At 34.7% G+C, this 13641-nt stretch overlaps 1 protein-coding gene across 4 annotated transcripts in view; it reads right to left on the bottom strand.

Moving 5' to 3' along the window:
• Positions 1-386: 386 nt before the first annotated feature.
• The window catches only part of MED4 (mediator complex subunit 4), a 45014-nt gene continuing 31759 nt past the window's right edge, over positions 387-13641 (bottom strand). For all 4 annotated transcript variants that reach the window (XM_082701256.1, XM_082701253.1, XM_082701254.1 and 1 more), the window contains 5 exons: positions 8630-8800; positions 6072-6129; positions 4753-4839; positions 3152-3283; positions 387-1266 (listed from right to left, as the gene is read on the bottom strand). In XM_082701256.1, coding sequence (XP_082557382.1) covers positions 1094-1266; positions 3152-3283; positions 4753-4839; positions 6072-6129; positions 8630-8800 — 621 coding nt within the window. In that variant the 3' untranslated portion in view covers positions 387-1093. The remainder of the gene's footprint in view (positions 1267-3151; positions 3284-4752; positions 4840-6071; positions 6130-8629; positions 8801-13641) is intronic.

Below are 13641 nucleotides of genomic sequence, written 5' to 3'. Positions count from 1 at the left end.
TAAGAGTGATTACTTCTGGAAAATGCAGTAAGAGAGAAGGTGAAGGCAAGAGACTGTGCTTTCCATTCTAAAACTTTTCAGAGAATCCAATGTGTTATTTTAAAGATTAGACATTATGGTAAGCTTTTCACTTATTAAAAAAAAAAAAAAGAAAGCTCGTGGGAAGACTAATGGAAAAAAATACAAAAAGCAACTCCATTTTATTTCTTCTAAGAATGTGTAACCTATTAGTTATGATTATTAGCTGAGCTGTATGTAGTACATCATGTTCATTCACAATCCAGAATTCTAAGTACGTACATATAAAATGCAACTGGATTTACAGAAGTAATTTCTTACCTACACTGAAGGTATATTTTAATTAAAAAAAAAAACAACATACAGAGTACAAACAAAAGTGAGTTTATTTACAAAAATCACAATAATTACAGATAGTACAAATTGAGACAATCTCCCCTGTTGTGACAGAAGCTACCAGCTTTCACTTTCAAATGAGGGCTTTGTTATTTCAAGATAATATACACATTCAGTGATCCACAGCCCTTATTTAGAATGCTTTTCTAAATAATTCCAGGGGCTGATTAGTGGTATGTACATGGGTCATTTCCCTCAACTTTTATTTCCAGAACTACTATGTTCAAGTCCAACATAACTGGAACATAACCGGGTAGAGTGGCACTACTTTTTTTTTCCCCCAACAGTAAATTTTGATTATTCTTTAAATATTTACTTAGTGGTTTAGAACTGAAACCATGATTTTTGGCTTTAAAGTCCAGTGATTTTTATGGGTTGTACAATTCCACTATAGCCAGTATGACCTAGCTATTTATTACAGGCTTGCAACTGTTTAAGAAACAGAATTCCATAGTAATCTATTCTGTTCTGTTTTCTAGAAAGGGAGAGAGGTGGAAGAAGGGGCAGAGGGAGAGAGAATCTTAATCAGACTCCATGCCCAGCACAAAGCCTGAAGCAGGGCTTGATCTCAAAACCCTGAAATAGTGACCTGAGCCAAAATCAAGAGTCCAACGCTGAACTAAGTCACCCAAGTGCCCCCACAGTATTCAATTCTGTATGAATTTTGTCTTTTGTGTGTTTAATCAGAGTCACTACTGCTGCTAGAGGAGTCTGTTGACATAACTTCTACATCATCTTCATTTTCTTTATTATGCCCCGGAGGTTCCAACAAAAAGTCATTACTGTGATTTGGTGGTAACATATTCATTGACATGTCATTTGACTGCCATGGATATTGTGGAGCAAGGACATCTGTAGAAAAGAAAGAAGAATATGTAATAATACTTCTACCAACAATTCATTTACTTCTTAATTACTCTTCCCCTCATGCACAGAATCTGAAGTAAATATTTTTTAAGGCCAGGAATCAAAATGTACATTTGGCTAAATTAACAAAGATCAAAGTTATCAAAGAAAAGCGTATTTTAATAACCAGAACCTGCATTTTATTTTTTAAAAAATCATGCTTACATCTAAGTAAATTTATATATATATTTTTTTATCTAAGTAACTTTAGAGTCAGTTGACCTAATTTTCTTTTGTAAGACAAAAGATTTTCTTTTGTAAGATTTGTCACAATGACAAATCAAATGTTTCTTTTATATATATTAAGTCGTATATATTATTCTCTCTATATATTTTAAATAGCTAACATGTTCTACACTATTACAAGTTTAAACTGCTTCTTAAGCTTTAAATCCACTCTTCTCCCCGGACCCTGAAAACATTTCTCCTCTGCCAGCAGCCACAATGTTAATCTTTGTCAATAGAGGGCACTGGAGGGACTCTGCAAGGGGAAAAGGACTAAGGGATCAGATGTTTCCCTTCTCACTCCTGTGGTACCTGGCTGGCATGCAGACATCAAGCGGTGAGCTTGCTCGCCCTCCAGCAAGTTTCAGTAGTGTTTAAGTCTCACCATTACCCTAAAGGTAACTTCCCTGCAAGGATCCCTGGAACCCTAGTGGATAATTTCCTGCTTGCTGGCTCCAGCCTGTGAATACCTCATCTAACTTCTCTGCCATCCTGTGGGCCACAGCTACATCCTCTCCAGGGTGCCACAATATGAATAGCAGCCTGAGGATGGGGGTGGGAGAAACCTCTTCTCAGTGGGTCCTTTCTTTGGGTCATCTGCCTGGTCCTAAATGTAGTAGCTGCTCCCCACATCTGTTATTACTGTATTTTTTAAAAGCAGTTCTCTTTACCCTTTAGTAGTGAGTATTCTGTTACTAATCAGTAATTCTTTAAATTTTCCTTGTTCATACTGCTGATGTGGTTTCTGCCTCCCAGACTATGACTGGCATATGATATGGAATAATAAAAATGAGAAAAATGCAGATATCTAGGGGAATTAACACACAGTGAGTTCTCAGTTTGTACTTTGGATAGTTAAGAATGATGTTTTACAAAGCATTCTTAACAACATAGGAACATCCTTACAATAAAATGTGAAGCAGAAAAGCATTCAGAGCCTGTTTTTAACACTGTAAAAAATACAAGAAAAAATGAAATAGGTGTAATATTAAAAGTGAGTGCTCAAACAAAACCCCAGTTTTTTGCTTTTTTATAATCTTCTAAATACTTTTTAAATGTTCTACCAAGCAAGTCACCTACAAAAGGTAAAAGATGGGGAACATAAAATAAATATAAAAATAACACAAAACTATATGCAGAACTTGAGGAAGGCCAAAATTCAGAATAAACCAAGTCTCTCAGAAGTGCTATTTTATTTAGTTACTGAAAAGCCCTAAAAAGCTATTATTCATTTTGTTAATTTGGGAGTTTTCCAGGAGTGGGTTCACTTTGTATTCTTTAAAATGAACATATGTATTTCTTATTCTGTTTGTCCAGTATATTTCACAATTTTATTTAAAAAGCTGTTTAGATTTTTATAATAAAAGAGAGGACTAATGCCCGAGGAAAATAACCTATTAACAAATAAGAGAAAACTCAATTTATTCTAATTTCATGAACTCTAGCTAGAATAGTTTTTACACTAGAGAGCAGGATAAATGGCAGAAAACCTGGCTATTAAAACGAGCTGGGTCTAGAACCTCAAACTTCTTCAACAGTCAGATATTCCTTCATCATGTCTGCAAAACCGTGGTCTGTTTGAAAGCACTATTCTGATTAACATTACCTGGCAATCTGCCTGCTGCAAGTGCATCCCCTGGTAAATGACCATTTACACCATTAGTGGAAGGATTGTTCATTTGACCCAATAATCCACTTCTCATCTCCAAATCAGTTGGGTACGGCCTCCGTGGGTCCCCTAAAAAAGACTGCTTTTAATTTAATTAATTTAATCTTAAGCAAAATAAGCATTAATATCATCTCTAAAGTACTTATTTTCCTTGACTCACTCTGAAAAACTCAAAATACCCATTTTCAATAAGGTCATATTATCAACTGCTATTAAGAGCATAATATATTAAATTTAAAAATACATGCATTTTGTCTTTGAATCTGTACAGTAATATATTATTCTCTATGCACAAAAAAGAGAAAAGTCTGTCATTTTAGCAATTCCAAATGACAAACTAAGAAAATTATAATGATCTTGATTCTTTTAACTTGCCTACATTTCCAAGAAGAAAATAACAAATGATACATACACTGAGAGAATAAACAGATGATACATTTTTTTTTTTACAAGACAGGACTGGAATACTTATTTGAAGGACTGTGTAAGTTAAAACTTTTCCTAACCAACCTCTTTGATCTTTTCATTTAAAAACTAATTCCTAGAAATTTCCAGTGGAGGAGTATCAGGAGCCAACGTTCACTTCTAATCATGGCAGCATACCATTTCGTTTTGGGATGATGAAAACTTGGCAGATTTGGACCAACTTTTTGGTAATATTTCTTACTCACTTCAGATCACTTACCCCCAAAACTGTAAGTTAACCATAGTATTTTTAGTATAGTAAAATACCACCATCATGAATTAGGATGTTGAGATACTATTTCCCACTCCTCCCAGAAGATTGCTGCTCCACCTTAGGTCCCTGTCTTATAAATGTCTTATGTACTATCAATATATATTGCAGTTTTTTACTCTTTTTAACCCTTTCTAATTACCCCAGCTTTATCCAGTCCCATGTGTTTGCTACTGGGTGCTCAGTGCTTCACCTTTATCACTGTACAGTTGGGACGGTCTTGATTCCAAGGCCAGAACACTTGATGAAATTCCAATGATTCTAAAAAGTGGGCTTTTTGGCCAGCCTGGGTGTTACTGTCATATAAATCTATAGCTTTAGAATTATCACATATCATTTGTACTTAAAACATTAATTTATGATTTTAAAAAGGACAGAAACAGAAGCCCCTGGGTGACTCGGTTGGTTAAGCAAATGCCTTCAACTCAAGTCATGATCTCAGGGTCCTGGGACTGAGTCCCACATGCGGCTGGCTTCTCCCTCTCCTCTCCACTTGTGCTCTCTCACTGTCTCTCTCGCTCACTCTAATAAATTCTATAAATTTATAGAATAATTTTTTTTTATTATAGAATAAAAAAAAAAAAAAGGACACACAGTCCCTGTAGCAAAAGTTTTGTAGAAAACCAAACTAATAAAACCCATGACCCATATTATTTCTTATAAGATATTAAAGAAATGAAAATATATAGCAGATGTTTCTAAGGATAAATACATTCTATGTTTAAATCATTCTATGTTTAAAATTACAGTCACCTAAAAATTTTTAAAACCAATATGCCTAATAAAAAGAGAAGTATTTTACCTGGAACCCAGGTCAGTGGGGCACATACAGCATTACTTGCACTAATCCTATGTGCATACTTAATTATTTCTTCAGAGGAGATGGCACCTGAAAGTCAAGAGGAGAGAGTAACGTTAGTCCAGTAACTTACAACTATATAGATGTACACATCATAATTAATTTTAAATTATCTGAAAATAGGATAGTCTGAGTTGCCCACCTTCCCTAAGAATATCTAATAATATGTATATTGTTAAACTTAACATAAGATTTCGCAACTAAAGAACAAGACATCTAGAAAAAACAGCTAACAAAGTATCAAATTTGGGACATTAGCATGACTAAATTCACTAATCTCAATTATTAACTACCATTAAATATTCTTACTGTTCTCAAAGCAACAATGAGTACAAATAAAAGAGGAAAGAGTGTTTTGTCTTCCAGTGATATCTAAGCTATTAATTTAGAGCAGCAGTTCACACTATACCACTCAATCGTTGGCCTGATGTGACTCTACGATTATAAGTAGGCCTATGTAGAAACATGTCCACAATATATTCATTAGATTAAAAAAAGTAAGCTGCTAAATAATATGTGTAGCATGACCCGGTTTTTGTTTTTGAATATGTACATATATGTATTTGTACTGTTATATTTGTATTAAACATCTAAAAAACAAAAACATCTAAACATCTAAAAACCAAACATGAACAGTAGTTATCTGAAACAGGAAAAGAAGAGGAGAGTTACAAAATTTTGAGATGACTATAGGCAAATCATCTACAAACCATTAAAATCAAGTAACCAAAATTTTCACTCTAACTTTTAGTACCTAAACTCAAAAATCCAAAATGGAAGTCTTTTAAAGAGAGGAGGAGGACAGGAAAAGGCAGGCTGGGCATCTGCACCATTAAATGTGCACATGTCCCAAAGCACATCTAGTTCTGACTTCAGGACACTCTAGTCCCACCCCAGCTGCCCACTGCACATTCTCTTTCACTTTCTGTCCTGTCTTTTAAGATCCAATTCACATCCCACTTGCTTCCAGCTCACAGTTCTCTTCCCCTCTCCCAACAATTTAATAACTCATTCTCTTTACTGCACATATGGATACACAGCCATAACTTGCCTTATATTATTGCTTCCTAGAGCCTGAAAAAGTGTGAAAACTTCCCAATAATACATAGCACAGTGCTAGCATCTAGTAGACACTTTGTAATAAAAATTTATTGGAATCATTTCAATAGCAGCAAATGATTACCAATAATACTCTCATTCATTTCTTGAAACCAAAACTGGGGACTTTTCAGAAAGTCATTCAATATTCCCATAGTTCTTACCTTTTCTTGCTTTTTCTATTGATTTGAGTTTTTCTTTTGCTTGGTAAACAGCTGTTGCCTAATTTGAATATTAAAAAAAGAAACATGGTTTACTCTTAACTATATCAAGCAGAAGTTTTGCCTTAATTCATAAAATCATAATCCCACAGGAACAAAATGCAAAAGCTGGAGATCTTCACAATTTATTTGTAATGTTCTGACACTATTTGGGAATCATTTGTATCAGGTGGTTAATGAAAGTAATAATGTGTATTCATGAATCACTCTTCATCTACAAACTGTTAGAAACAATGCACAGATTGGATTATTTACTTTTTTGGGGGTTGCTGTAACCAATTTTAATTAGCACCCCGCTGCTCTTGGTTTTTTTTTAAGATTTTTATTTATTTTTGGAAGAGAGAGAGAGAGCCCATGAGTAGGGTGAGGAGCAGAGAGAAAGTGGACTCCCCGCTGAACAGGGAGCTTGATCCGGGATTTAATCCCAGAACCCTGGGATCATGACCTGAGCTGAAAGGCAGTCGCTTAACTGACTGAGTCACCCAGGAGCCCCTAACATTTTTTTTCTTTATGCCTTCTATTAGACATGTATAAGAGATCCACATCATATACCAGTCCCAAAGCATCCTATTCTCACATTTAGTTCAAAGATAAAAATACCAAAATATTTTTTTCTCATTTACAAGACACATTCTTGGATTGATAGTCTTACTCATTTAGACATTACCATTACCTCTATGCTTAATGACTGTTATAATGAAAACTCCCACAACAACCCACCCCTCCCAGTTACATTAAAGGGTAAAATGAAGTTATGTTAGTATATACATCCTCAACACAGTGGTTAAGAGTATGGAGTTGAGAAATAAGTTTAAGTTCCATCTCTCCACTTTTCACAGTGGTTAACACAGTGGTCAAGAGTATGGAGTTGAGAAATGAGTTTAAGTTCCATCTCTCTACTTTTCACTCTTCCTGGGCAAGGTAACTATTAATTTAAAACCTCAGTTTCCTCATCTGTAAAATGGAATAATGGTACTAACCTAGCATAATTACTAAGGAGATTGAGATAATCCATGTAATCTGCAAACAAGCACAAGGCCTGATGCACAAGTGATCAATAAATGTTAGTTGTTATTACCTAAATCATAAAATTCAGTCTTTTTACAGTCCTTGTGTTAACTATCTTTAACTCGTTAACAACATTTTTGGAAATCAAATCTAAAGAACAAAATCTGAAATGCAGAAGAAAAAGACAACTTTTTGCAATGATATTCTTCAAAGCATTATTTATAACAGAAAGTTGAAAAGCTAAACAAAGAGAATACAATATAAGAAAAATGCTTAAGTTTTAAAAATAAGGGGCACCTGCATGGCTCAGTGGGTTAAGCCTCTGCCTTCCTGGGATCAAGCCCCGCATCAGGCTTTCTGCTTGGTGGGGAGCCTTCTTCCCCCTCTCTCTCTGCCTGCTCTGCCTACTTGTGATCTTTCTCTCTCTGTCAAATAAATAAATAGAATCTTAAAAAAAAAAAAAATACTTTATTAAAAAAAATTAAAAAATAGTAATAGAAATCCACTTACTATCCTACTAATTACGAGATAAAAAATAGAAAACGTCTGGGAAAAAAATCACTATGTTGTAAACTGAAACTATGTAATATTGTGTGTCAACCAGACTTCAATTTAAAAATCAATTATAAGCCTACTGGAAAATTAAAAAAAAAAAAAGTCTGAGACTGAAATAAAATGCACAAAAGACTAATGGCAATCTGAATAGAGAGACTAACACAATTTTTTCTTCTTCCTTCTACCTCTCTTTATTTTCTGAATATCTTTTAGTAAGTATTACTTTCCTAATGGAAAATAGATTTCATTACATATTTTTTTAAAAAGCATTTACTTGGGGTCATTTCTGCAGCAGGAGTGGTTAATTCACCCTGAACCACTCAGGTTTCTATTTACTGGAGCCTGTTTTGACACATTTTGAAGATGAATCAGGGATAAAAATTCCCTCAATGTCTGGTCCATATGAGAATCAAACTCAGCTATTTCTGCAATACCACCATATAACAGTTACATTGTTTAGTATTTAGTGAAATAACTGGGCAAATAATAGCAAAGAAATTGTTTTCAAACAATAGCCAAGAAGAAGAAAAACAAAATACCAGATCCCACTTAGAGTGTCAGACTAAATTAATATAAATTTTAATCCATTTATAAAATGATACATATTTATACTGATTTAAAAATATTTTTAAAACTGAAGATTTAAACTACTAATAACTGAAAACTTCTAATAGGACAGGATAAAAGTAAACTTCCCAGTTCTATTAATTCAATCCTATGAAACCTTTAAATAATGAAAACGTGGTTCAAAAACAATGCAGACATCTGAAAATACTAAGTAAAATAGGGAATGACAATGGCCTTTCATTTAACCAAACTGACTAGCTGTCACTTTTAGACTTGGAAAGTCAAGTTTTCTGCCACTTCAAAATACCTCAAGATTTATTTTTTCAGAAATAGATTAATATCCTTTTTTACCTTATCTTCTATCAACTTACCAGTATTTGTTCTGCTTCCTTGAGCTGTTTTTGTAGTTGCTGAATATCACTGTCTCTCTTCTCCACTTCCTTTTCTAAAACTTGCATTTCATGATGGATTTTTCCCTGATTGAGTGCCAATTTCATCAGTTCTTGAAATTCCCCATCTCTGTGAATTAACAACTCCAGGACCTGTCAGATAACAGCTGATTAAGGCAGACAGCAGAATACTGAAAAGTGACATTCCAATGAGGCAAACAACTCATATATGAATTGGTTAGGCTATAAAATTTTAACACCCTCAAAGTATCATCCAATCAATGTTAAGAATAAAAATAACCTACCTATGATTATTTTGGAAAACAGATTAATATCAAGACTTTCTACTTTTTCTAATTATATGCTATTCTTTCATAAAAAACTAGTTTTCAGAGACGCCTGGGTGGCTCAGTTGGTTAAGCAGCTGCCTTCGGCTCAGGTCATGATCCCAGCGTCCTGGGATCTAGTCCCGCATCGGGCTCCTTGCTCAGCGGGGAGCCTGCTTCTCCCTCTGACTCTGCCTTCCAGTCTATCTGCCTATGCTCACTCTCGCTCGCTCTCTGACAAATAAATTAAAAAAAAAAAAAATCTTCATAAAAAAAAAAAAACCAAACTAGTTTTCAGAAGTACCAATATGCCAAAATGAGGTTTATTCATTTCCCAGGTTAAGAACAAATTTTAAAGTTTATCCTTAAAAATATAACATAATGGAGGTTCCCCCAAAATCTGGTATTTGAGATGATTTTAATTGACACGAAGAACTTTAAAAAAATTTCTACAAACTAAACAGTCTGATTAAAAATGGGCAAAGAAACTGAATCGACATTTTCCCAAAGACACACAAATGACCAAAAGTATATGATAAAGTGTTTAACATCACTAATCATCAGGGAAATGCAAATCAAAACCACAACTGGATATCACCTCACACCAGTTACAAAGGCTGTAATCAAAAAACAAGAGAGAAGAGTTGGTGTTGTGAAAGATGTGGAGAAAAGAGAACCCCTGTGTACTGACGGTGGGGATGTTAACTGGTGCAACCACTATGGAAAACAGTATGGACATTACTTAAAAAGTTAAAAATATAACTACCATATGATCTGGCAATTCCAATTCTGGGCACTTATCTGAAGAAAATTACATTATTATCTCAAAAAGTTATAGGCACCTTCATGTTCATTGCAGCATTATTTATAATAGCCAGAACATGAAAGCAAACTAACCATCTATCAATATATGAATGGAGGGGTGCCTGGGTGGCTCAGTGGGTTAAGTCTCTGCTTTCAGTTTAGGTCATGATCGCAGGGACCTGGGATCAAGCCCCGCATCAGGCTCTCTGCTCAGCATGGAGCCTGCTTCCCTCTCTCTCTCTGCCGTCTCTCTGCCTACTTGTGATCTCTGTCTGTCAAATAAATAAATAAAATCTTAAAAAAAAATGAATTGATAAAGAAAATGTGGTGTTTTTTTTTTTTTCAGTTTTTATTTAAATTCCAGTTAGTAATAATACAGTGAGGGGTGCCTGGGTGGCTCAGTGGGTTAAGCCTCTGCCTTCAACTCAGGTCATAATCTCAGAATCCTGGGATCGAACCCCCCCATCAGGCTCTCTGCTCAGCAGGGACTTAGTGGGGAGCCTGCTGCCCCCTCTCTCTCTGCCTGCCTCTCTACCTACTTGTGATCTCTCTGTGTCAAAGAAATAAATAAAATCTTTAAAAAAATACAGTGAAATATCAATTTCAGGTATATAATATGGTGATTCCACACTTCTACATATTACCCAGTGCTCATCACAGTGCATTCCTTAATTCCCATCACCTATTTCACCTATCCCCCTACCCACCTCCTGTCTGGTGACCATCACTTCGTTCTCTATAGTTAAGAGTCTGTTTCTTGGTTTCCCTCTCCTTTTCCCTCCTGTGATCATTTGTTTTGTTTTTTAAATTCCACATATGAGGAACACCTGGGTTGCTCAGTTCGTTAAGCATCTGACTTTGGCTCAGGTCATGATCCCAGGATCCTGAGATTGAGTCCTGCACTGGGCTCCTTGCTCAGAGGGGAGCCTACTTTTCCCTCTGCCTGCCACTCCTCCTGCTTGTGCGCTGACAATAAATAAAATCTAAAAAAAAAAAAAAAATTCTACAAAGCCAAATCTTATGGTACGTCTTTCTCTGACTGCCTTACTTCACTTAGCATAATGCTCTCTAGCTCCACCCATGTTGCTGCAAATGGCAAGATTTCATTCTTTTTATGGCTGAGTAATATTCCTGTGCGTGTGTGTGTGTGTGTGCGCGCGCGCGCTTACGTGTATACACACACCACCTTTTTATCCATTCATCAGTTGATGAACATTTGGGTTTTTTCCATAATTTGGTTATGGCTGATAATGCTGCTATAAATACCGGGTACCTGTATATCTTTGAATTGGCAGAAAATGTGGAATGTATGTACTCACAGAGAGAAATATTATTCAGCCATAAAAAAGAAGGAAATCTTGCCATTTGTGAAAATATGGATGGACACTGAGGCCATTATATTAAGTGAAGTAAGTCAGGCAAAGACAAATACTGTATTTATCTCACTTGCATGTGGAATCTAAAAGAGCCAAATTCATAGAGATTGGTGGCTGACAAGGATGGGGGTAGGCAAAATGGGTGAAGATAATCAAAAGGTACAAACTTCCAGTTATAAGACAAATAAGTTCTGGGGATGTAATGTACAGAAATGGTGACTAAGTTAACAATACTGCATTTGTATACCTGAAACCTGCTAAGATGGTAAATTTTGGCAACTTTAAAGAAGTTTTTAAAAATGTTACAGAGAAATGGAACAGAAATTTTTCCAAAGACACCGAAATCACCAATAGGTACATGAAACAGTGCCATGGTTTCCCTGTTATCTTCTTAAAAGTTCTTATCACAAAAAAAAAAAAAATTCTAACTTTGTGAGGTGATCCATGTTAACTAAGCTTAGCGATACACCATTTCACAATACATACATATAACAAATCATCATGTTGTATGTCTTAAACTAATGCAATGTTGTACTTCTACTATATCTCAATTAAACTAGAAAAAAATTTAAACAAAAAACTCAAAAACTAAACAGGATACAAAGACATTATGAGAAAATGCACAATTTTTTCTTAAAGTTACAGAATTGTACATAATCAACTAGATAGCAAATAAATGAGCAGAGTATTAAACAATAATGTAAGGAAACTTGACAATATAATTATAGTAAATGCTTCAGTATGGCTGTCTCAGAGTTGAACTGATCTCAGAAATACTTTAATGGTAAATGTATGATGCTTAAAAAAACTTCTAAAGTTGCACATTTGTGCTACTATGTTTAAGAAAACTTATAACTCATATTAAACCTGTAATGTCATGAATAGTTTTACTTTATGATGAAGATGGTTTGAAAAAGAGAATTTCCAAAAATAGTAAATAAATTTTCAAATGGGCACATCCCATTAATATTTAAGAGTTTCAGTGAAAACTAAACAGGAATTTATGGTATTAAATACGAGGTTTAATTTTGTCCTGGGGTGGTGATAATAATAACCTTTCATTAATAAGCTCTTCCTATCTGTACTTAACACGCAGTATCATAAATCCTCATAACGACATTATGTGACAAGGTACTATTGTTTTTTAAGAACAGAACTGCTAGTCCTTACAAAGTATAAGAAATGTTAGTGCTGACTGGCAGGTCTTAGTTATGACCTACTGAATAATCAGTATGCCTACAAAGCATATAATAAATGCCTAGGAAATAAAGTCAAAACTTGTATTTCATTTTGCTCATTTTGTAACAAATTCTTTTTTTTTTTAAGATTTTATTTATTTATTTGACAGACAGAGATCACAAGTAGGCAGAGAGGCAGGTAGAGAGAGGAGGAAGCAGGCTCCCTGCTGAACAGAAAGCCAGATGTGGGGCTTGATCCCAGGACCCTGGGATCATGACCTGAGCCAAAGGCAGAGGCTTTAACCCACTGAGCCACCCAGGCGCCCCTCATTTGTAATAAATTCTTATTTAGTTTCACAGGTATTTATCAATAAAGTATCTGAGACTAGCATTCCCCTATTAACATATTTCTCTATAAGCTTTTCCTAAAAACAAAATAAACAACATACATAAAACAACTTTAATATCCCTAAAATTACCAACTTTTCTACTTATAGCCTTATCTAATTCCCTTTCTCCACCTGAGGGGATTAATCTTTGAAGAAAACAAGTTTTAAAGATTATTTATTTGTTAGAGAGAGAGAGAGAGCACAAGCAAGAGGAAGCAGACAGATGGAGAAGGCGGCTCCCTACTGAGCAAGGAGCCCGACTTGGGACTCAATCCCAGGACTGAGGGATCATGACCTGAGCTGAAGGCAGATGTTCAACTGACTGAGACATCCAGGTGTCCCTGAAGAAAACAAGTTTTATGATACTTCTCTATTGACAGTCAATCAAATTCCTCTGCCCTCAAAACCTATCATAAGATAAAACTAAGATAAGATGAGGCACAGAGTTGTCTCGTATCATTAAAAAGGTTAGTCCTTCCCAGATGTTTTCTTTTTAAGTTTTTCAAAATTATGGTAAAAAACACATAAAATGACATTTACCCTCTTTAATAAGTTTTTGGATCAGAAAAAAAAAAATCTGCTCACTGCAGAAAATTACAAAACACAGAAAGGAATAAAGAAAATAAATATTTGTAAACTTAACATCCACAAAATAATTTCTATTAACAAATGCATGCTCTTTTATTTCCATTAATTTGCATTAGGGGAACCAAGCCTATAACTAAAGATTGGTTTATGAAAGCATTAACTTTTTATCTTTCAAATATTGTTTTAATCTCTACTTAACAAGTTTTGTTGGCTAATTCAAAGGACAAAAATGAGTAAATGTCTAACTAAAACTATAAGAGAAAATAATACTGCTAAACCCTTAGACAACTATTTTCTTTTTTTTTTAAGTTATCATAAATTGTTTTTTTATTA

This window comes from Mustela nivalis, assembly GCF_964662115.1.
Source record: "Mustela nivalis genome assembly, chromosome: 15".
NCBI classification, from domain to species: Eukaryota; Metazoa; Chordata; class Mammalia; order Carnivora; family Mustelidae; genus Mustela; species Mustela nivalis.
Note: the sequence above shows the minus strand (reverse complement) of the source record. Positions and strands in the feature narration are given on the sequence as shown.